The sequence below is a fragment of the Elgaria multicarinata genome, chromosome 4, assembly GCF_023053635.1.
Source record: "Elgaria multicarinata webbii isolate HBS135686 ecotype San Diego chromosome 4, rElgMul1.1.pri, whole genome shotgun sequence".
Classification (NCBI taxonomy): Eukaryota; Metazoa; Chordata; class Lepidosauria; order Squamata; family Anguidae; genus Elgaria; species Elgaria multicarinata.
The window spans coordinates 63470402-63491829 of NC_086174.1; the positions used below are offsets into that span (position 1 = coordinate 63470402).

Genomic DNA, 21428 nt, shown 5'->3' on the forward strand with positions numbered 1-21428 from the left:
CTCAGCTGCAGATCTTTACAGGGCCTCTGGCAGAAGCTCTACTTATGGGGAGGCCCTTGCTCATGAGGAGGCCTTTACTCCCAAGGAATCTTTTTCTGTATGTGAATGTTCCTTCACCTGGCCATGGCCTTAGCCTATACCTTTAAGTGACAGTGTTCACAGGGGCTAGGTGGCGGCTCAGCACCCCTCTCTGACTCAGGAGCAGAGCTTTCCACCTCTCTAGGAGGAAGACCTGCAGCCCTCTCTCCCAAGGGTTCAGGACCTTCTTGGTACACCATGGGGTCCTCTGAGGGGACATCTTGCTCACGAGGCTCCAAATTCTCACCCAAAGAGGGTTGGTCTGGTGGTGGTGGGTGAGGGGACATGACAATGTCTTGAGCATCCCAGGAAAGCAGCAAATTAAGAAATACAAACCAAAAGCTAATTTTAGTGTTTGTTTTTTTTAAAAAAAACAACTCTCATTTTCAGATCAGTGGTGTTACCTTGGAACGTCCCTCATCATGTTAAGTCTGAAGAGCACCAAGTTTGAGGGACGCTGGGTAAAGTGCCTTTGTGCTCTCCCCTCAGTGTTGGTGGGCACTGGTGTGTTTCCCGGTGTTGGGTTGAGCAGTGGTGGTGGCAAAAGCAGTAGCTGAGAGGACTGTTGGGCAGCCGTAGCAGGCAAGTGTGCCACCATTTTAATTCCTCCACAACACCCCAGATGTACTATTGCTCCAGAGCGAAGCTACATCAACATGGTGCATTGGGTATTTCAAATGTCAGCTTTCTCATTGCAGTTGTCTAGTACTCCTCTCAGTCCTGGGTGGCGAGAAGAAACGTTCTTAAAGGGGCCCACCAGCTCCTGTGCATAGGCAGGTATCAGTGGTAGTAGGCCCTGCCACTACCCTGGACCCACCTGAGGATAGTTGATGCTGGTGCCCAGCCTGAATCTAAATGCCCCTTTCTTTTCCAACATTGAGTTCAGGGATAGAGTTCTGAAAATGTGCCACAGAAGCTGGTTGAACACAGCATTGATTGGCCAACAGCTGTGATGTTTTCAAGAAAACTGTACACACACTAAGCTGCTTTGGATTTTTTTTTAAAGAATTAACTTTTATTAATAAGGTAATTAATCAGTATGGATAAACATGCATGGAAAACTAAAACAAAAAACACCACACAGGCAACCTGAAGCAAGTGGGAGGGGCAGGACTGATGGCTGAGACAGCATACCTGGCACTTCAATTGCCAAGCTGGGAGGAATCCTTTTTGCATTATGTCTGTCTTCACCCCTGATTCATGAAGCTATATTTCTGCTGCTGTGGCATAATTCCACATGTTCCGCCGACACTGGTTTATGGTTTGGGCTGCCTATTTCAGATATATGTTAAAGCAATGGAGAGATTGTATTCTAGGGACCTCGTGCTTCAGCAGTTCTGTTATAGCCTTCAAGCCTTGCAGTATTTGCCATATTTTAACATCTCTCCCAGTTTTGTCCCACCTAAACGTTCTTCAAAGGTCATGTCCATTTTCTGGTTGTGATCTTCAATGAAGAGGTTCTTCCAGTCACTAACCCCACCTGAGCAGAGAATATATAGATGTTATTTATTTATTTATTTATTTATTACATTTCTATACCGCCCAATAGCCGGAGCTCTCCATAATATCCATAATAATCCCAAGCAATAATTACTATCCATAATAATCCCAAGTAATACATTTTGATAAAATGTGCAAATTCTACTGCACACACAGGCAAGCTTTGTACTTGTGGAATCTATTTATTTAATTATTATTATTTTACTAAAATGCTGAGGTCCACGAATCAGAGCCTGGTTTGAAAAAGGAAGTGGGACCAGTGGAATCATTTCCTTGCACCCCATGATCCATACACAGGGATTGAATCCAAAATCCAAAACACTTGTAAAATTGGACTTCCCTTCCTTTTTTCTCCTTTTGCCAGCCTCCATATGCCTATGCCTGCCTTTCAAATCTGCTCTGGAGAGTCCCCTGATGAAACAACAGTTCTGGATGCAATGGATATGTCAATCTTTACTTCTTTTCAGTTTTTTTTTCATTTTTCTAATCTTAAATGCAGTGCATCCCACACCTTGAAATTTTTTTGTTTAAGATCACACAAACATTCGTACACATTTTGTGCACATTTCTCCTAATTATGCACTTTTGCTTAACCTACAAATTCTTTTGCAAGCAATGTCCCCAATATAATGCATTTCAATGTTATTTTCACTAATATATGCATTTTGTATGCATTTTCCCCTAAAGTATGCATAGAGAGAGAGAGAACTCCAGTGTAAAATTTTGAGAAGCGTGTATTTTAAAGGATAGCTGTGTTTTGGCTCATGTCTGAGTTCGAAATTGTGAAATTTTGTAAGTTCACATTGCAGCGTGAACTGAATTAATTTCTTCCCCATGCCTAGTGTATCGGAGCCCTCACACCACAGAGGTCTGTCCTAGTAATTTCAGTAGAGGTAGCATACCCACATACACCAAGAAATATGCCGGCACTTGCTCAAGATCCCCCTGAGCATAGCAGCATGCCTTAGTTCTATGAATTAAGATGGATATCTAAACAGCTGTACAACTGGTTTGTTTGAACCTTACTCATCAAGTTAGATCTATGAGTTATAACATTATGGATACAAACTGGTGGCTGAATTCATGGATCCAGGTGGTGGCCATATACACAAAGCAATCTGACAAAAACACATTTTTAGAGAAGGGAAGGAATAATCATGGAAGTTGTCCAAAGCTGAAAGCAGCCATAATACAGTGGCACCTATTTTTAAAATCTCGTGGGAAATTAATGTCATCTTTGGAACTTTACCTTTGCGGAAAAGAACATTGCCAAATGTGCCGTGGGTTTTTTCAGAGTTTTCTTTCATAGCCTGGAAACTGCTTCTGTCAACAACCCCTTGAATGTCTTCCTCACTTAAGTGCAACTCAAAGAACTCACTTATCTGTTTCACTCCCAAAGCCCTGTTCTGAAATTGGGAAAGTAAAATATGCAAGGTCACAGTTAATTAATTATTGATTATTATTTTTCAAAATACGACCACCAATAATGTAACAACAATTTAATGCTATGAGTTGGATCAACAGTTTACAGACTTCTTCCATATCAAACAATGCCAATGGTATTTATCAAGGCTTCATAGCAATATTTATGTAGAGTTGACTGTATTCCAGTTCATATGTTTTGTATACCCAGGAAAGTATAAAGGCAGACAGTGGAGGGAAGTATACAAACAAAGAAAAGAGAACAAAACAAAAACAAAACATTTTTTTTTTTAAAAAAACACACACTCATAAACAACAAACAAACAAGCAGATAACTGGGGAGGATTTTTTCCCATATGATGTTATCATCTTGGAAGCACACCTGCAGAGCTCTCCAATGCCTGCCAACAGTAGAGTGGAAAACAGGACAGTCTGGAGTGGCCAAGGATCTGCTTTCCTAAAGATCTGCAAAAAAGGGGCCAGTGAAAGTTGATTCTATTGGACAGAACCAATCAACATTGTCCGGAGATAGTATTAAATATCAGTTGCTGTGATCCATAAAATTAGGGTGTCAGAGGTGGCACTTGTGGAAGGAAGTGGGGAAGGAAGGAAAGAAGGCAGGCAGGAAGGCAGGCAGGCAGGAAGGAAGGCTCCTGTATTCAGCACACACTATAAACTTTTCCGATCATTTGGTCCCATTGAGAGTGTCATTATTTCCCTATCCTACACAGATCTTTCTAAAGAAGGAAAACAGTGCAAGTCTTTATGTGAACCACATAATGGATTTTATTATATTTAGCGATATAAATAGCACAAATAAGTGAATAAATAAAATCTTTAGACTGCTATGAGTAGCCCAATTGGGTAGCCCATCAGCCAATATGTTCCTCAATATTTATATTCTCATCACCAGAATTCAGTGGATATTCATCTTGCACAAAGTGCAAGCCATCCTTCACATAGCCTTACACTCACCTCCTTCAACGCCTCATAAGTGATAGTCATGACATTTCTGTCATCAACATGTTTGTTCCATTCAAAAACATAGTCGAAATAAGAGCCCCAGGGCACTGTAAGAAAATGTAAAAAAATAAATAAGGCGGCTATAAAAGGAAGAAGCATTGTTGATCTGAATATTCGTTTGTGTCCTGGACGTAGTTGGGTTTTCTAGGCAGAGGTTTGTGTACTTCTTGAGGCCTTAGTCATTCAATCCTCTCCTCCCTTCCTCACACATCGTTTTCTTCAATTCATGATTACTCAGAGGCAGAATGTAAATTGCAACCAAGAACAAATGGGTTTTCCCTCTGTCCAGACAACCTTCAAAGTATTGAACTTTTACAAGCTTGACCATTCCTAACTGATGGCCCTGGTAGGAAAGAGATGGCCTTTGGTGGATGTAGCCATCTTCTCAGAACCCTGGAAGGCCAGACTAAGACCCCAGGATTTGTCCCCCAGGCCTAAGATCCTGAATTCCAGCTATATATGTTATCAACAAAATAGGAATGGAGATGCCTTCACTAAGTTCTGCTGATCAAGCTGCTAAATTGGCCCAAATTAACCCATCTCGGGATGGGGAAACTACCACTACCAATCAGAAAGCATTGTGAAGATATTCCATCTCCTCTTCCTTAATGGATTTTCCATGGAAAGAAAAAAGATGGAAGAAGTGGTGAAGAAGCACGGGAGGATTACAAGTGGGTGACGATGATGTCTTCAGCCCTTCCTAACATTTTGTAAATAAGGATGGGCAATTACACATTGAAAGCCTCACCTGGAAAGATCCTTACAGTGTTGTTGTTGTTGTACACAGGAGTCTATCAATTAAGCCCAAAGTCTTCCACTAGAAAATAAGGATACTTACTTTCTCCACTCATAAAAGCACTGAAGAACTCATCCCAGGTTTTGTAAGAGGGAAGAGGAGACAAGTCATTGCTGAAATGGTAGAAAGATGTAGCCACATCTTTTGGATTTCTTATTAATAGTAGGATCTGTAAGCAAATAGTATATTTATAATGTTTCTAGAGCTGATGTTATCAAATCTGTTCTAATCAGGATAACTTGATTAAGAGAGGAATCCTATGGTCCCTGAACAGTGTCAGGGGCACCATAGGATGCTGTGGATCATCCCTTTCACACCCTTAGAAACAGCTACAAGTGCAAAGGGGGAGATTCTCCTCCGCCACTCAGCTGCCATTGAAAGTTTCTCTTACAAGGTCACACTTGCAGATGACTCCATTCTTTTCAAGGGAAGAGAAACCCCTTCATGCTTCTTATCCCCTTCTGTGTTCACTTCCACCCTCTATTGAAGTGATTTTTACAGGCAGACTATTTCCGTATGCACCAGAGTACCCACATCAGCTACAGATGACTGCAGTGGTGTGAATTGGTAATATCCAAGTCTGACATGGCAACAGGCCAGAGAAAACCAAAGCCAATTTTGGAGTTTGAGTTTTCACAGTTCTGTATCTGTAAGTAAATTGGTTGAGTGTTGCCAGTTGATACCTTGTGGAATAATTTTTGAACTGAAAAATGGAACATCTAAAAGCTTCCAATATTCAGTTGTCCTAATACAATGGTTCTTTGCAGGCAATGAAGGGTTTCTCTACATGAAGCTTTTATTGTGTGCTTGTGATTTGTCACTCATATATTTTTGAAGGTCCTTTACACAACGTCATCAAGCTCCAGGGTCTCTCCAGTGCTTTCTGGCCATTATAGAGGGTTTATTCTCAATGGAGAAAATGTGATAAGAATTTTTATCACCCTTTGAAGCGCTCCAACAGCTGATGAATTTCCAGAATCCCGCTATATCTCAGCTATACCACAACATCATCTAGTGGCTATATAATAAAACATATTTAACGTATCCAGAAAGAACATGTGTAAAGGAGTCAATCTTAATCCTGCAAGGAATTCAGAAGCAGAAGCCCTGGTAAGTGTGTGGGATTTTAGCTTCGTGTAGAGCAGCCCAAAGTTCCAATTTAGAGATAAAGATGGAGCTCCCAATTAAGAAGGCTGCTGTATCCATTGAAGCTCCATATGCACATACAGAGTACAGCTTAGGTAGGGTGACCATATGAAAAGGAGGACAGGGCTCCCGTATCTTTAACAGTAATGTAGAAAAGGGAATTTCAGCAGGTGTCAATTGAAGAGGATGAAATTCCCTCTTCATCACAACAGTTAAACCTGCAGAAGCCCTGCTCTCTTTTGTATCTGGTCACTCTACTATAGCTAGTGTAGCTTTAACTGTTGTGATGAAGAGGGAATTTCACCCACTTCAATTGAAACCTGCTGAAATTCCCTTTCCTACATTACTGTTAAAGATACAGGAGCCCTGTCCTCCTTTTCATATGGTCACCCTAGCTTAGGGCCAAAACAGATGTTACTTCAAATCTGTATCTAGCAGCTACATCTTTTTTTTTCTTTTTTAAGATATGGCCTCTGGAGTTTCCACTATGGTCTCTGGGCTTCCCAAGATGGCCATGCTCCCTTTCCTTTTCCCTGCCTTAGCCCAAACCCTTTTCCCCATTTGCTTATCATTGTGTTTGCATCCCCCCCACCCCATTCTAACAGGATAAAATGTCTCTCCAACAGCTTAGTTACTGGAGTAAGAGCTAATATTTCTGGCTCAACTCGCTTTGCCTTCAAATCCGCACCTCACAGAGGGCTTCTTTGAACCTGAAGTTGGTTCTCGGGCTAACAGATATTCAACACCCTTGATGTAAAGAAAAGACAGGCGGACTTTCTGTTTCAGATGAGGGAAAAAAAGTAGGGGAACAGAAAGTGTATGGCAGCAATATCCGTATTTCTTCTGTATCAAAGTATTATCTGAAGCTACTCTTTCTAGCAGAAAAAAACAAGCAAAAAACATGGGTACAAGCAAAGCCTATTATATGACAATACATTCAAATTTTACATATATAGTTATTTTGCCACTGAAACTGGGCAGTGAACCACTAAAGCGGTTAGTAAATCTGTTGAAGTACTCCAAGGTTCTAGGACTCACTCACCTTGGCTTTGTTCTTGAACACAGATGCAGGGAGATTCTGAGGAAGAAGGTGAGTAAGTATAACTCTTCTAGAAGGTAGCTTTGCCATCCTCTTTGATATATTGAATGGGAGGGAGAGGGAGAAAAGGAGAAAAGAAGTTCACAACTCAATGAAACTTCAGTATTTCAAATAAAAAGCCAAGCACAGATTTGAAAAGTCATGTGCATATCCACTCAGAAGGAAGACTCAGAATTCAGTGGGACCTATTCCCAGCTAAGTATGTATAGGATTTACTTATTCATTTAATACATTTTAACCTGCCTTTCAGAGTGCACTGCCCTCACAAACAGTTTGCAATATTACTAAAACTTGAACATTGTAGTTTCAGCTGGAGAGAGAGAGAGAGAAGCTCTAATTACGTTTTAACTACTAAATGCAGACTGGAAAAAATGAGTCTTCACTTTGTTTTGTTTGCAAGGCCTGTATGACCTGTATGCAAGGCCAGTTGGAGAGAAAGGAAAGATAGGCTCTGGTGCTGTAGTTGATGTGGAATGAACGTTTTATTGTTTCTAAATTTATTCGGAAACAATAAAACTTTCATTCCATATCAACCACGGCACCAGAGCCCGTCTTTCCTTTCTCTCCAACTTCCATTGGTGCCATTCCCTCTCACCCAGCCTGTATGCAAGGCCATACAGGTGTAACCCAACAGGGCTGCTGCGCTTATGCAATTGACATATTGCCGGCATAAGTGATAGCTAGCACAACACCAATAGCGTAAGCTGACACAACAGGTTTTCTGTGGTCCCTTTGGATAGTGCCCATGTAAATTAAAAACAAATAAACAAATAAACCTGATATTTCTCAGTATCTCCAACTTCAAGATACGGAAATTCTTCCAGTTCCTCATCGTCCAGACTATTTGTGTCTTCATTATACTTTGCAGATGATGTTACCAAATCTGTTAAGATTTGACCAACCCAATTTGTACCTGATAAAGTTGGGGGGGGGGGAGAGAGAGAGAGAGAGAGAGAGAGAGAGAGAGAGAGAGAGAGAGAGAGAGAGAGAGAGAATGTATGACTTTTTGATCAAAGAGTTATAATGATCGGAAAACTGTAAGTATTAATGAACTATCTCTGGTATAAAAAGTCATCATTATCACATTTTGTTCCAAACCTTTATGACTTCTGGCAACTAACACTACAAAATCCTGAAATGCTTTTGATGAGGGACACAGCCTTTTCAGTGGTGGGACCATGGTTTGTGGAATGCTCTGCCCAGAGAGGGTCACCTGTCTCCTTTCCTTATCATTTTGGCACTGGCCAAAGCCCTCTTTATTTTCTCAGGCTTTTAAATCCTTTTGAGCTGTTACAAGTTTTTATACTGACTGTGCTTGGAGCATATTTCTGTGATGTGCTGCTGTTATATCATATTTATTTAAATTGTTGTTTTTATTCTTAATTTCTTACATTTCTATACCGCCCCATAGGTGAAACTCTCTGAGTGGTTTTCACAAAGATTAAAACCCATTAAAATACATTGTACAAAATGTAAAACCATTTACATAAAAACATGTAAACAGACAACACATACACAGCCAACATGCATGCTGAGAGAAGAGGACACTCTTAATTCGGCGCCAAAAGCATAATAACGTTGGCATCAGGTGAGCCACAGCGGGGAGATCATTCCATACTTGGGGGACCACAACTGAGAAGGCCTTCTCCCTGTGAGCCTCCCTCAGAGGAGCCTCCAGCAGAATTGCAATCCCCATCCAGTCCAGTCCAGCCCTTTGCCTAAACAGTTGCTATTCATTTTTTCTTATCATAGGTCTTCTGCATCATGTCAAATTTGGCCCTGAAATCCTTGTAAGTATCAGGGAGGGAACCGAGCTCTGTGCTCCATCCAACATCACATGAGCAGATTTCCCCTCCTTCTCCTCGCTGCTACACCCCTACATATGCCACCAAATTGATCCAGAGGGTTCCCCAATCCATTCCACCCGTGGTGTTCATTCCACTGGTGGACAGGAATGATTGGAGACTGTGAGCTTTATCACACCAGCGTTATACTGTGAAATCACTGCGAATTCCACGCAAAGGACTCAGAAGTTTTCCACCTTATAATCTGCTTTGATTGTGAAGTACTCCCATGCATCCTACCTTAATTGTGCAATAAAGCAAAAAGATTCACTATATTTAGCCCCTACTTTTTGAGCGTATCTTCCGAGCCGCCGCTGGGGCACAGGAGCAGGATTTTAAAGAAATGCTTACATCTGCATAAGCTTTAAAGACAAAGAAACCAAAATGCTTGGAGCATTTGGCACAGTAATAGATATTAGGGAGAGCTTTAAGCATACCAAATTTGAATTGAATTGGGTCATTCGTGATTTTTTGTGATTTTTTACATTTCCCTCCTTAAATTCACTTCCAGGTTTGCAAAGGATCGCTGCCTCCTGGTAGCAAAAACAACAACCGCAAAAGCTTAGCGCTACGGCGATAATCCGAGGGAAGCAGGTACAGGGGATGAAGCTTTGTATGTTCCCTCTCTCCTTTATGATACTCTCATACTATTGTTTGGAAATGTTTTGGACACAGTTGGGTCTAGATTTAGCCATATTTAAAACAGATCCATTGAAATCAATGGGATGTATATTATATCATAATTGAAGTCCCACTGAATTCAGTGGGTCTACTCTAAGTATGACTAAACCTAGATCTAACCCAATCTGTATTAATAACAACAAATGGTATTTACCCGACTTGAGATATCCTGCAAGGAACACATCGTCACTCCTTGCTTCAAAGGACTCAAGAGCTTTGAAGATGTCTGGGCTGCAAACAGCAGCAGGATACAAAATTCCCTTGTAAGAAAACATGAGTTCTTCAGGTAGAAGCTGTGCACCATCAGCCATTGCCTTATCTACAAAGGAAATAAACTTTCTCCTGGACTTCAACATTGTTCTACCCTGCTCACCCTCACTTCACTGTGGATAGAACGCAATTGTCCACCTTTTAATAAGCAAGTGGAAAAAAGCCAAAGGCAAGGGATGGAAACAAATAAATATTTTCTAAGACACATCTCCGGTTCCACCCCCTGCCTTTGGCTTTTTTCACTTGCAACTTGGGGTTTCCTTTTGTTTTGGTGGCTCACCTTTTAATAAGGCCTGTGAGTCAGGTGAAGGACACTTGACCAGGCTACCCATCTGTATATAGGGATTTGGTTCCATTCAAAAAGCTCCCAGTCAGAATCATTTAAAATGGGATCACAAACTTTACAAAGAATTTAATACCTTCCCTCATTGAAAGGCCTATCTGATTTCCAAAAGTCACACTTTCAAAAAGTAAAAATAAAGTGCTGTTGAATTGGCCCTTAGTATATTTGCATAATAAACCAGGTTTTATCCTGGTTGTGCTTTTTATACTGTATTTTGTATCTGTGCTTTTAACCTGCTGGTTGTTTTATTATGGTTTTATTTTTTGTGAACCGCCCAGAAAGCTTCGGCTATTGGGCAGTATAAAAAATGTAATAAATAAAATAAAATAAATAAATAAAATAAATAGTACATGTCCTGAAAATAACACAACCACCCCATGAAGGGATATACCCATGGTGGTGCATTCTCCAAAGTTCAGTTTCCCATTATGCAAGGACATCATCACTGAGGGAAGAAACAAATGTGCATGCGAGAGAATGGGAAAGACACCATTCCTTTGTGTGGGATTTGGGGTTTACCCTACATATTGGTCTTGAGGGAGCAACATTTGCTCTTTCTAGCTGGAGACTGCTTAGGGGCTGCTTCTGGCAGCCATTTCTCATGCCCTGAACGCAGATCTGCCCATTTTTGCTCCTTGGGCCAATCTACACTAGTCTTATAACGTTGCTAGTGTCCCTTTCTAACGTGGTTCTCTGTACCAGTTCTCTGAATCACGAGGCATACTAGCGTGACGTACGTTTAGCTGTAACGTTACTGCAGGGCACATTGTTAAATCCTTTCCGTTGTTCTGGGTTGCTCTGAGCTGCTGGGTTTGCTCCGCCCACTGCCTGCCTCATTCCTAGCCAGCAGAGCAGAGCAATAGTCTTAAGCACACACAAACCCCTTCCCAAAACATCTTAATGCAGGTCTGAGGGAATAGCCTGAGTGCATAATAGCTAGCCACTTTGCTGAAGCTAACCAGGGTTGGGTTTGGTCAGGGTTGGGATGGGAGACCAAATTGAAAAGTTTTAGCAGCAGCCCTATTTAAACCCCGCTGGTCATGTGTTTTGGACTGGGAGCAAGAGACCCTTGTTAATTTTCCTGCACGGAGCTACAGCAATCCTTTGAGCACTCCTCAGCTCCTTTGCAAAGAGGGGGGAAATGTTAAAAAAAACCATAAACAATCAACCGATGACCCAATTTGATTCAAATTTTAAGGCAGGATGCATGGGAGTACTTCACAATAAAAGCAGATTCTAAGGTGGAAAACTTCTGAGTCCTTTGCATGCAATTGTCAGTGATTGCACAGTATAAGGCTGGTGTGATTTATCTGCTGTAGCAGATAAGATAGCAAACGGGGCGAAGGAAGGAGAACAGGAAGTGGGCGGAGCAAACCCAGCAGCTCTGAGAAACGGAGAGGAGAATTACTGGTAGGACGAGGCACATGAATCTGTAGCCACGCTTGAACTAAGAAATAGAACCGGTAAGTAGAACTCATTTACAACGTTGGAGACCCAGGGTCACATGATGCTGTGCGTCACAGTAACCCATTCAAAATGCTAGAATAACACCAGTGTAGATTCCCACCTTGTGCTGGTGGTATTCCTCTGTCTATGCTAGCATAGTGCTCCACTAGCCCAATGGTAAATGCTTTATGCCAGCATTAATCCAATATGCTGGTGTACCATTTTATTCTACAAGTAAAAGGAGATTCAGTAGCAATCCCAACATTCTTGTCCAGCAGGAATAATTTCAAGATGTGTGTCCTTTCCTCATAGGAAATTTTGTTATATAATCCGTCCAATAACATTACTAAGAATATAAAGCTTTTCTACATGAGGCATTTATTCTGTGTTCATAATTCCTTACTAATGGTTGCTTATGGGTTTTTTAGATGACAACGTGACTCTTCAGTTTTGCTAATAATAATAATAATAATAATAATAATAATAATAAATTTATTTCTTACCCGAGGCAGGGAACAACAACAACCGATAAAATACATAAAACTGAATTAAAACATAATATACATTGTTAAAAATATCCTAAAAAACAACAACCCAGCACTTCAGCTATTTTTTTAGAGCAAAGAAAATGAAGTGTTATTTGTGATGGTGGAAATAAAGCACTACTTGTGTACTTGTGAAAGAAAACACCACTTGTTTATTTGTGCTATTCCGCTGTACCATAGTGCCACCTAGAAGTTTTGTAGTGGAAAAGCAGGAAGGAAATGGTCCTCATGTAAAGCTCAAATCTCTGTTCTTTAACGAACCTAAACGTAGATGCAGCAAATTACCAGCCTCATATAGAAAAGCCCATAGTCATTATGCACAGTAATGAAGTACTGCTCACAGGCATGTTGCCCTGTAAATAAATATCTATGAAATAATTTATTGTAGTGATTCTCTGAATAATCATTCAGCGATTTATACAGACAGTCACTGGAAATCCTTAAATGCTGAATGTTTCTCCATATTGCCCAAGCAGCTATGGAAAACCAGGATGCTGCAGTTCGTTCCCCATACCTTTGGTAGCTTGTCAATTTCCAGCTCATTTCAACCAACAGCATGTTGACCTTGAAGAGTCTGAAACTGTCCACTTCAAATCTAATCAAGTGGCTCAAGATTTAGGGGAGGGGGGAAATTAAAGAGTACTCTTACAAATTAGAAGGCCTGATGCGACGACGCCACCTCACACACAAGGCTTTGACGCGCACACCTCCCTCAAGATAAGAACCACCACTTAAATACCCGAGTAAGGGGTAAAAAGAAAAGTATAACCTTTCCCTTGTAGCAGAGGGGAAAGGTAAGGAGATTTGGAAAAGGCTTTTCTGTGAATATAGTAGGCTGAAGGTTTAATGTAATGTGTTTATTTATGAACTAATAGAGCAGGAGACACAGCCAAACTGACACGTGGTTTTATGGGAACAAAATAAAAAAAAAGTTTATTGTTGTTTACAGTTCTTAGTTCCTTCAAATTCTATTCAAATCCTGCCTATTCTTAAGAATACTGGTAGTAACAAATCTAATAATAACAATCCTTAGTCCCTATGATCTTATTTTTACTCAATCCTCACACAACTCCTGCCAAGAAATCACACAGCTAAACTAGGGTGACCATATGAAAAGGAGGACAGGGCTTCTGTATCTTTAACAGTTGCATAGAAAAGGGAATTTCAGCAGGTGTCATTTGTATATATGGAGAACCTGGTGAAATTCCCTCTACATCACAACAGTTAAAGTGGTTGAGCGATACTAGAGTGACCAGATTTAAAAGAGGGCAGGGCACCTGCAGCTTTAACTGTTGTGATGAAGAGGAAATTTCACCAGGTTCTTCATATTAGGGGTGTGCACGGACCCCCCCGCTCCGCCCCGCGGGCCGATCTGAAAATTTCGGGTCGGCCCGCTTCGCTCCGCTCCGCGCCACTCCGCCCATACTCCGCTCCTCTTCGCCACAGAGCTCCGGCTCCGAATCAGAGCTCCGCAGTGGAGGGGAGTGGTGCCAGGTAAGGCCAGGAGAGGAGGGCGGGAGGTTTACCGGGCCCTGCCGCCATCGCCGCCCATGCGGCGACGGTGGCAGAGCCCGGTAAGGGACCAGGGGAGAGGGGGGCCTTACCTGCCTCCGTCTGCGGTCCGTCGGCGTCTTCAATTGAGCCCACGGTTCAACCAGGAAGTCTGGTCCGCAGGGTAAGGGAGAGGAGGGCGGGGGGGTTACCGGGCCCTGCCGCTGTCGCAGCATGGGCGACAGCGACAGCGGCAGGGCCCGGTAAACCCCACTTACCTTTCCGGCTGAGCTCCGGATCGAGGCAAAGGATCCGCCTTCACCTCGATCCTCTTCGCCACGCTCCGCCGGCTCCCCAATCCTCTTCGCCTCCGCCTTAAGGGCAGACGAAGCCCCCCGCTCTGCTTCTAATTCGCCGGTCCGATTAGAAGCGGAGCACATCCCTACTTCATATATACAAATGACACCTGCTGAAATTCCCTTTTCAATACAGCTGTTAAAGATACAGGAGCCCTGTCCTCCTTTTCATATGGTCACCCTAAGCTAAACACATCTATCCTCCAAATCCAATCACCCACTGAACCCCTCAGACCACTAAGCTCCCACATATGTATACTCCTCCCCCCTTTCCACAGCATCACAAGCCACTCCCACTCAGTCCAACATGCCATACCCTCTAGACATACAAACCAGACATACCTAAAGGAATAGAAATATGGGTAATGCCACTCCTGATTACATCAGTAAGCTGCAATAACTCTCCCTTCTTTTTCATTACAATTCCACATACCCCTTCCTCTTCCAAAAGGCAAAGCACAATATCAAATCAACCCACACTCTGCCTGATGGATTTTTTTATTTCTTATTCCTTTAGAGGCTTTTTTACATGTAATGTTGCTAGCAGAACAGGTTTTTTTAAAAAAATTCTTGTCAAGCTTTATAATACAGGATAAGTTTTAGGATGAGTGTCATGACCCATTACTGATCCCACAGTTCTCAGACATTTAGAAAAGGCTGACTGCAGCCTAGATATCATACTGCTAGACAGCAGTCATGTAAGATGTAATTGAGATGTATTTATGGGCAGATGTTCAACATTTTCCTGACAAAATGTTGTGGGACTAAGAAACCTAACACAGTACATTTTACCCATGAAGATCACATCACGTTTCACAATAGGACATCCATAGTGCTTAGCATATGAATGCAAAATAAACTGTCCCACAGTACTCATTGCTATTTTTCCACCTAGCCTTTCTATTACTTTTTTGAGGCAAGGTTTTTTGTTTTATCTTGATTGCTCCACTTGGCCTAGTATTGCCGCCTCACCTCTCCTTTCATTTAATTTCTTACATTTCTGTACCTCCCTATAGATGAATCTCTGGGTGGTTTTCACAAAGATTAAAAACCATTAAAATACGTTATACAAAATGTAAAGCTATTTACATAAGAATATGTAAACAGACAGCACACATGCATGCCCAGAGGACACTTTTAACCAGCTGCCAAAAAGATAATAACGGTGAGCCTCAGTGGGGAGATCATTCTATACTTGGGGGGCCACAACCGAGAAGGCCTTCTCCCTTGTGGCTACCCTCCGAGCCTCCCTCAGAGGAGCCACTTGGAGGAAGCATCTGTCAGGGATGCTTTAGGGTGGATTCCTGCATTGATCAGGGGGTTGGACTCGATGGCCTTGTAGGCCCCTTCCAACTCTGCTATTCTATGATTCTATGATTCTGAACAGAGTATATGAACATAGTGAACATAGTGTCCTCTGACTGGCAGCCCCTCAGAAGTCTCAGGCAAAGGACTTTATCTGAGAGCCAAACATGATAGGATGCAAGTGCTCTGTGATAATTTCCTGTATTCTTTTTTTTTTAAAAAAAAATTACTAGCACCCATGGCAGAGTTCACACTGGGACTGTGGTGCTGGGGGAGGGGGGAATCATCCTTCCCTAATGCCATTTTCCTCTTCCCATCCCCATGTGGGGGGAAGGTTATAGGTATTGTCCAGTATGGAAGTAAGTAGGCATTCTGCAGTTTGAGGAGGACAATTTTAATTGGTAAAATAGTGTGGGGAAAGAGGTTAAAGTACCTCCAGCAGAACTGCAAATCCCGTCCAGTCCATCAGTTTTATCACACCAGGGTTATACTGTGCAATCACTGCGAATTGCATGCAAAGGACTCAGAAGTTTTCCACCTTATAATATGCTTTGACTGTGAAGTACTCCCATGCATCCTGCTTTAATTGTGCTATAAAGCCAAAAGAAGTGCAATATTTAGCTACCAGATTTCGAGCATATATTCCGAGCGGCCACTGGGGCACAGGAACAGGATTTTAAAGAAAAAATAAACAAATGCTTACATCTGCATAAGCTTTAAAGATATAGACATCAAAATTGGTACAGTAATAGATATTAAGGAGAGCTTTAATACCAAATTTAATACCAAATTTGATTTAAATTTAATACCAAATTTGAATCAGATTAGATCATCCGTTGATTTTTTATGATTTTTTTACATTTCCCCCCTTAAACCCACTTCCTGGTATGCAAAAGATCGCTGCCGCCCAGTAGCAGCAACAACAACGATGCCGACAGCTTAGCGCTGTGGGGGATAAATCGAAGGAACAGGTACATGGGATGAAGCTCCAATCCAGCCCTTCACCTAAACAGTTGCTATTCATTTTTTCTTATCATAGGTCTTCTGCATCATGTCAAATTTGGTCCTGAAATCCTTGTATCAGGGAGGGAACCGGTGAGCTCTGTGCTCCATCCAACATCACATCAGCAGACTTCTCCTTCTACTCACTGCTACACCCCTACATGTGCCACCAAATTGATCCAAAGCGTCCCCCAATCCATTCCACCTGTGGTGTCCATTCCACTGGACAGGCATGATTGAAGACTGTATTCCCCCTCTCTCCTTTCTGATACTCTCATACTATTGTTTGGAAATGTTTTGGACATGATCAGTTGGCTCCAGATTTAGCCATATTTAAAACACATCCATTGAAATCAATGGGATGTTCGTTATATCATGATTGACCTAAGTCGCGTTGATTTCAAAGGGTCTACTCTAAGTATGACTAAATCTAGATCTAACCCAATCTGTATTAATAACAGCAAATGGTATTTACCAGACTTGGGATATCCTGCAAGGAACACATCGTCACTCCTTGCTTCAAAGGACTCAAGAGCTTTGAAGATGTCTGGGCTGCAAACAGTAGCAGGATACAAAATTCCCTTATAAGAAAACATGAGTTCTTCGGGTGGAAGCTGTGCACCATCAGCCATTGCCTTATCTATGAAGGAAATAAACTTTCTCCTGGACTTTGACATTGTTCTGCCTTGCTCGCCCTCACTTCACTGTGGATGGAATGCAATTGTCCACCTTTTAATAAGGCCTGTGAGTCAGGTGAAGGACACTTGACCGGGCTACCCATCTGTATATAGGGATTTGGTTCCATTCAAAAAGCTCCCAGTCAGAATCATTTAAAATGAGATCACCAACTTTACAAAGAATTTAATACCTTCCCTCGTTGAAAGGCCTATCTGATTTCCAAAGATCACACTTTAAAAAAAAATAAAGTGTTGAATTGCCCCTTGGTACACTTGCATAATACATAACCCAAAAATAGCACAACCACCCCATGAAGGGATATATCCATGGCGGTGCATTCTCCAAAGTTCAGTTTCCCATTAGGCAAGGACATCATCACTGAGGGAAGAAACAAACGTGTGTGCCAGAGAATGGGAAAGACACCATTCATGTATAGGATTTGGGGTTTACCCTACATACGACATTTGCTCTTTCTAGCTACAGCCTGCTTAGGGGCTGCTTCTGGTGGCCATTTCTGTTCAGTGTGAAGGCACCAGGTTGATCCCCTATTTGAACTGAATGATGCTGTGTTCTGATGCAAGTGGTACTCCCAGGAGCTTCCTAGCCTCATTGGGTTTGTGTAAATTCACTTGCTCTTCTTAAAGATAATTCTTTTCATACTTCATTTGAGCAGAAGATACTAAAGGTTCACATTATCAGATGCTGTTCAGTGCAACGTTTATTCATTGTTTGTTATGGGAAGATTATCTAATGCAATGGTAGCTAAAGAAAACAAAAGAGTGGAGCATTTTGGTGCGCACACATATATACACAAAACCAAGACATGTTCCTCCTTCAGGAACATTTGAGCCCTGTTACATCATTGTGCTGTTAATCCTTCGCTGAGAATTGTGAGAGGATGGTGAAGGTTACATAAGGTGAAGGTTATGTAACCTTGTGAAGGTTACATAAGGTGCTGGGCTAGCCCAGGTCATTTTGCTACCTGAGGCAAAGGACAAGATGGTCTATTCAACATAGAAAAGCCAACCAGAATGGAAAATGAACCTTACCTCAACACTGGTAATGGAACAGAAGTGGCCACCTCACCTGAAAGCAGACACTTGGCAGATAATGTAGAACTTGGCATTTATCCCTATTAAATTTCATCCTGTTGGTTTCAGCCCAGCATTCCAGTCTATCAAGATCACTTTGAAGTTTGTTTCTGTCTTCCAGGGTATTAGCTATCCCACCCAATTTTGTGTCATCTGCAAATTTGATAAGTGTTCCCTGCACCTCCTCATCCAAATCATTAATAAAAATGTTGAAGAGCACTGGGCCTAGGACTGAGCCCTGCGGTACCCCACTCATTGTCTCTCCCCAGTTTGAGAAGGTTCCATTGATAAGTACTCTTTGAGTCCGATTCTGTAGCCAACTGTGAATCCATCTAATAGTTGTTCCATCTAGCCCACGTTTAGCTAGTTTGTTAATCAGAATGTCATGTGGTACTTTGTAAAAAGCTTTGCTGAAGTCAAGATATATGACGTCCACAGCATTCCCACGGTCTACAAGGGAGGTTACCTTATCAAAAAATGAGATCAAATTTGTCTGACAGGACTTGTTCTTGACAAATCCATGTTGGCTTCTAGTGATCACCGCATTGATTTCAAGGTGTTTACAGATTATAATGTGCTCCAGAATTTTCCCAGGGATGGATGTCAGACTGACTGGTCTGTAGTTCCCAGGTTCCTCCTTTTTGCCCTTTTTGAAGATAGGGACAACGTTAGCCCTCCTCCAGTCATCCGGCACCTCACCCGTCTTCCATGATTTTGCAAAGATAATAGACAAAGGTTCTGAGAGTTCTTCCGCTAGCTCCTTCATTACTCTAGGATGCAGTTCATCGGGCCCTGGAGATTTGAACTCATTCAAGGAAATTAGGTGTTCTTTGACCATTTGTTTATCAATCTCAAACTGTAATCCTGCCCCCTCAACTTCTGCTTCACTTTTTCCAGGGGGGTCATAGACCCGCTTTTGGGAGAGGACTGAGGCAAAGTAGGAATTGAGCTCTTCAGCCTTTTCTTTGTCATCTGTTATCAATTTGCCATCCTCATTAAGCAGCTGAACCACCATTCCTTTCCTCTGTCTTTTACTACTCACGTATCTGAAGAAAGCCTTTTTATTGCTTTTAGCATCCCTCGCTAATCTTAGCTCATTCTGAGCTTTAGCCTTCCTGACGCCATTTCGGCACTTCTGCGCCACCTGTCTGTACTCTTCTTTTGTAGCCTGGCCTTCCTTCCACTTCCTATATGTATCCCTTTTTGTTTTCAGGTCATCTCTAAGCTTTTTGTGGAGCCACATTGGTTTCCTCTGTTGTCTTCTATCTTTTCTCCTTGTTGGAATTGTTTGTAACTGTGCCTTTAAAATTTCCTTTTTTAAATACTCCCACCCATCCTGCACTCCTTTTCTCATTAGGCTCATTTGCCATGGGACCTTACTTATCATAGTTTTGAGTTTATTAAAATCAGCTTTCCTAAAATCCAGAGTATGTGTATGCCTACACTCAACTTTTGTCTCCTTCATAATTAAGAATTCAAGTATGACATGGTCACTTTCCCCCAGAGTTCCCGTAACTGCCACTTTATCCACTAAGTCATCCCTATTGGTCAATATCAAGTCAAGGATTGCCGATCCTCTAGTTCCTTCCTCCACTTTCTGTAGGAGAAAGTTATCACCCATACATGTCAGGAATTTCTTAGAAGGGCCACTTTTAGCAGTATTGGTCTCCCAACAGATATCAGGGTAATTGAAGTCCCCCATCAATACTACATCACACTTCCTTGAAACACTGGCGATTTGTTTCTCAAAAGTTTCGTCCTCGTCCTCTCCTTGATTGGGTGGTCGGTAGTAGACTCTGATTATCATGTTCTTTTTATTCCTTGCCCCATTTATTTTAATCCAGACGCTCTCGACGGGGCTCCCAGTCTGATCCGCCTGTATTTCTGTGCAGGGATAGGTATTTTAAACATATAGTGCAACTCCACCTCCCTTTCTATTTCTTCTGTTCTTTTTGAACAAGTTATATCCTTCAATTGCTATATTCCAGTCATGGGAGTCATCCCACCAAGTTTCAGTTATACCTATCAAGTCGTATTTGCCTTCATGTAATAAGAGTTCAAGTTCATTCTGTTTGTTTCCCATTGTCCTGAAGAAGCCGGTCTGTAGTCATCCACTTTCGCTTATCTCTTTGGGCAGAGTGCCCAGACTGGGAAGCCTGCCAAGAATCAGACAACACAGCACTAAACGATAAACAATAATGTGTATTCACACAAGTTAAACACCAAATAGAACAGTCTTTAGTGCTCACGTAAAGTTCCAAGCCAATTCCATATAACAGTCCAGGGTTCAAAAGGGCACGAGAGAGCAAGTCACCAGAGTCCATAAGCCAGTCCAAGTTTCAAAGGGCAGGAGAGAGTCATGGGGTCCAAGAAGTCCAGAGTCCAAAACGATCCAACAGGAACACGGCACGGTCAAGGGTACACGGTCCAGAGCTTCTCCCAGGCAAACCAGATAAGCTCTGACAATTTGCTGGCCTGCGCACTGCTACCTAAATACACCAGCTCAGCCTCACAGCTGTTCCTTGTTCAGCTGGCGTTTATTAGCAATCCGCTTAGATCGGCGTAAAGCCTCCTTCTCTGCCCTTTGCTGTTTGAATGAGGGCACGTGTAACCAGTCTGTTTGCTCCTCTTCTAAGTTTGCACTGGATGAGGCCTCTGCTGGTTGTTGATCAGCCAAGCTGGTACTGGGTCCCGCCTGTGGCTGCTCATCCCCAGAGTCCTCATCCTCAGAAAACTCACCGTTCCTCACACCCATGCTCTGGGCATTAGTATATAGACATCGAAGACCATGTGTTTAATAGTCTGGCTTTGTTCCTACATTGTTGCGGACACTATTTTGGGGCACTATTGGAGCTGTTTTCTTTACTGTGGTGCATTGGCCTTCATCCATTGTTGCCTCGAGGTTTACGTCTCCCGCCCCCGTAAGATTCAGTTTAAAACCCTCCTGATCAAGTTCTTCACGCTGTAGCCGAACACATTCTTTCCAGCCCTTGTGAGGTGCAACCCATCCCTTGCCAGCAGTCCATGTTCCAAGTAGCGTAGCCTGTGGTCCTTCCAAGGATGGATGAGAAAACTACCTGGGCCCCAAAGTTCTTCAGTTTCCTTCCCAGAGCTTCAAAGTCTGAAATGATTTCTTCGTAGCTCTGCTTGGCGACATCATTTGTTCCCACATGGATGAGAAGAAAGGGGTATGTGTCCGTGGACTTTATGAGCTTCAGTAACCCTTCAGTCACATCTCTAATCTGTGCTCCAGGGAGACAGCACACCTGGCGAGTCCATGGGTCTTCACGACATACTTGGGTTTCAATCCCA

At 42.2% G+C, this 21428-nt stretch overlaps 1 protein-coding gene across 1 annotated transcript; it reads right to left on the reverse strand.

The window, feature by feature from the left end:
• Window positions 1–1427: 1427 nt before the first annotated feature.
• On the reverse strand, window positions 1428–17024 carry LOC134398373 (sulfotransferase 6B1-like). The gene is made up of 7 exons (XM_063125664.1): window positions 16823–17024; window positions 7841–7977; window positions 7008–7097; window positions 4862–4988; window positions 3976–4070; window positions 2828–2984; window positions 1428–1558 (listed from the first exon to the last, which is right to left on the reverse strand). Exons 1-7 carry the CDS (start codon window positions 17022–17024, stop codon window positions 1428–1430), a joined length of 939 nt encoding a protein of 312 aa, XP_062981734.1.
• Between the last annotated feature and the right edge of the window lie 4404 nt (window positions 17025–21428).

Bases quoted from the DNA above. Each gene is read 5' to 3' on its own strand.
- LOC134398373 (XM_063125664.1), bottom strand. From the start codon at position 17,024: ATGTCAAAGTCCAGGAGAAAGTTTATTTCCTTCATAGATAAGGCAATG. The intron at 7,098-7,840 runs GTTTATTTGTTT...AATATATCAAAG, and splicing joins GAGATACTGAGAAATATCAG to AGGATGGCAAAGCTACCTTC. The intron at 4,071-4,861 runs GTAAGTATCCTT...ATTTTCTTACAG, and splicing joins TGCTTTTATGAGTGGAGAAA to TGCCCTGGGGCTCTTATTTC.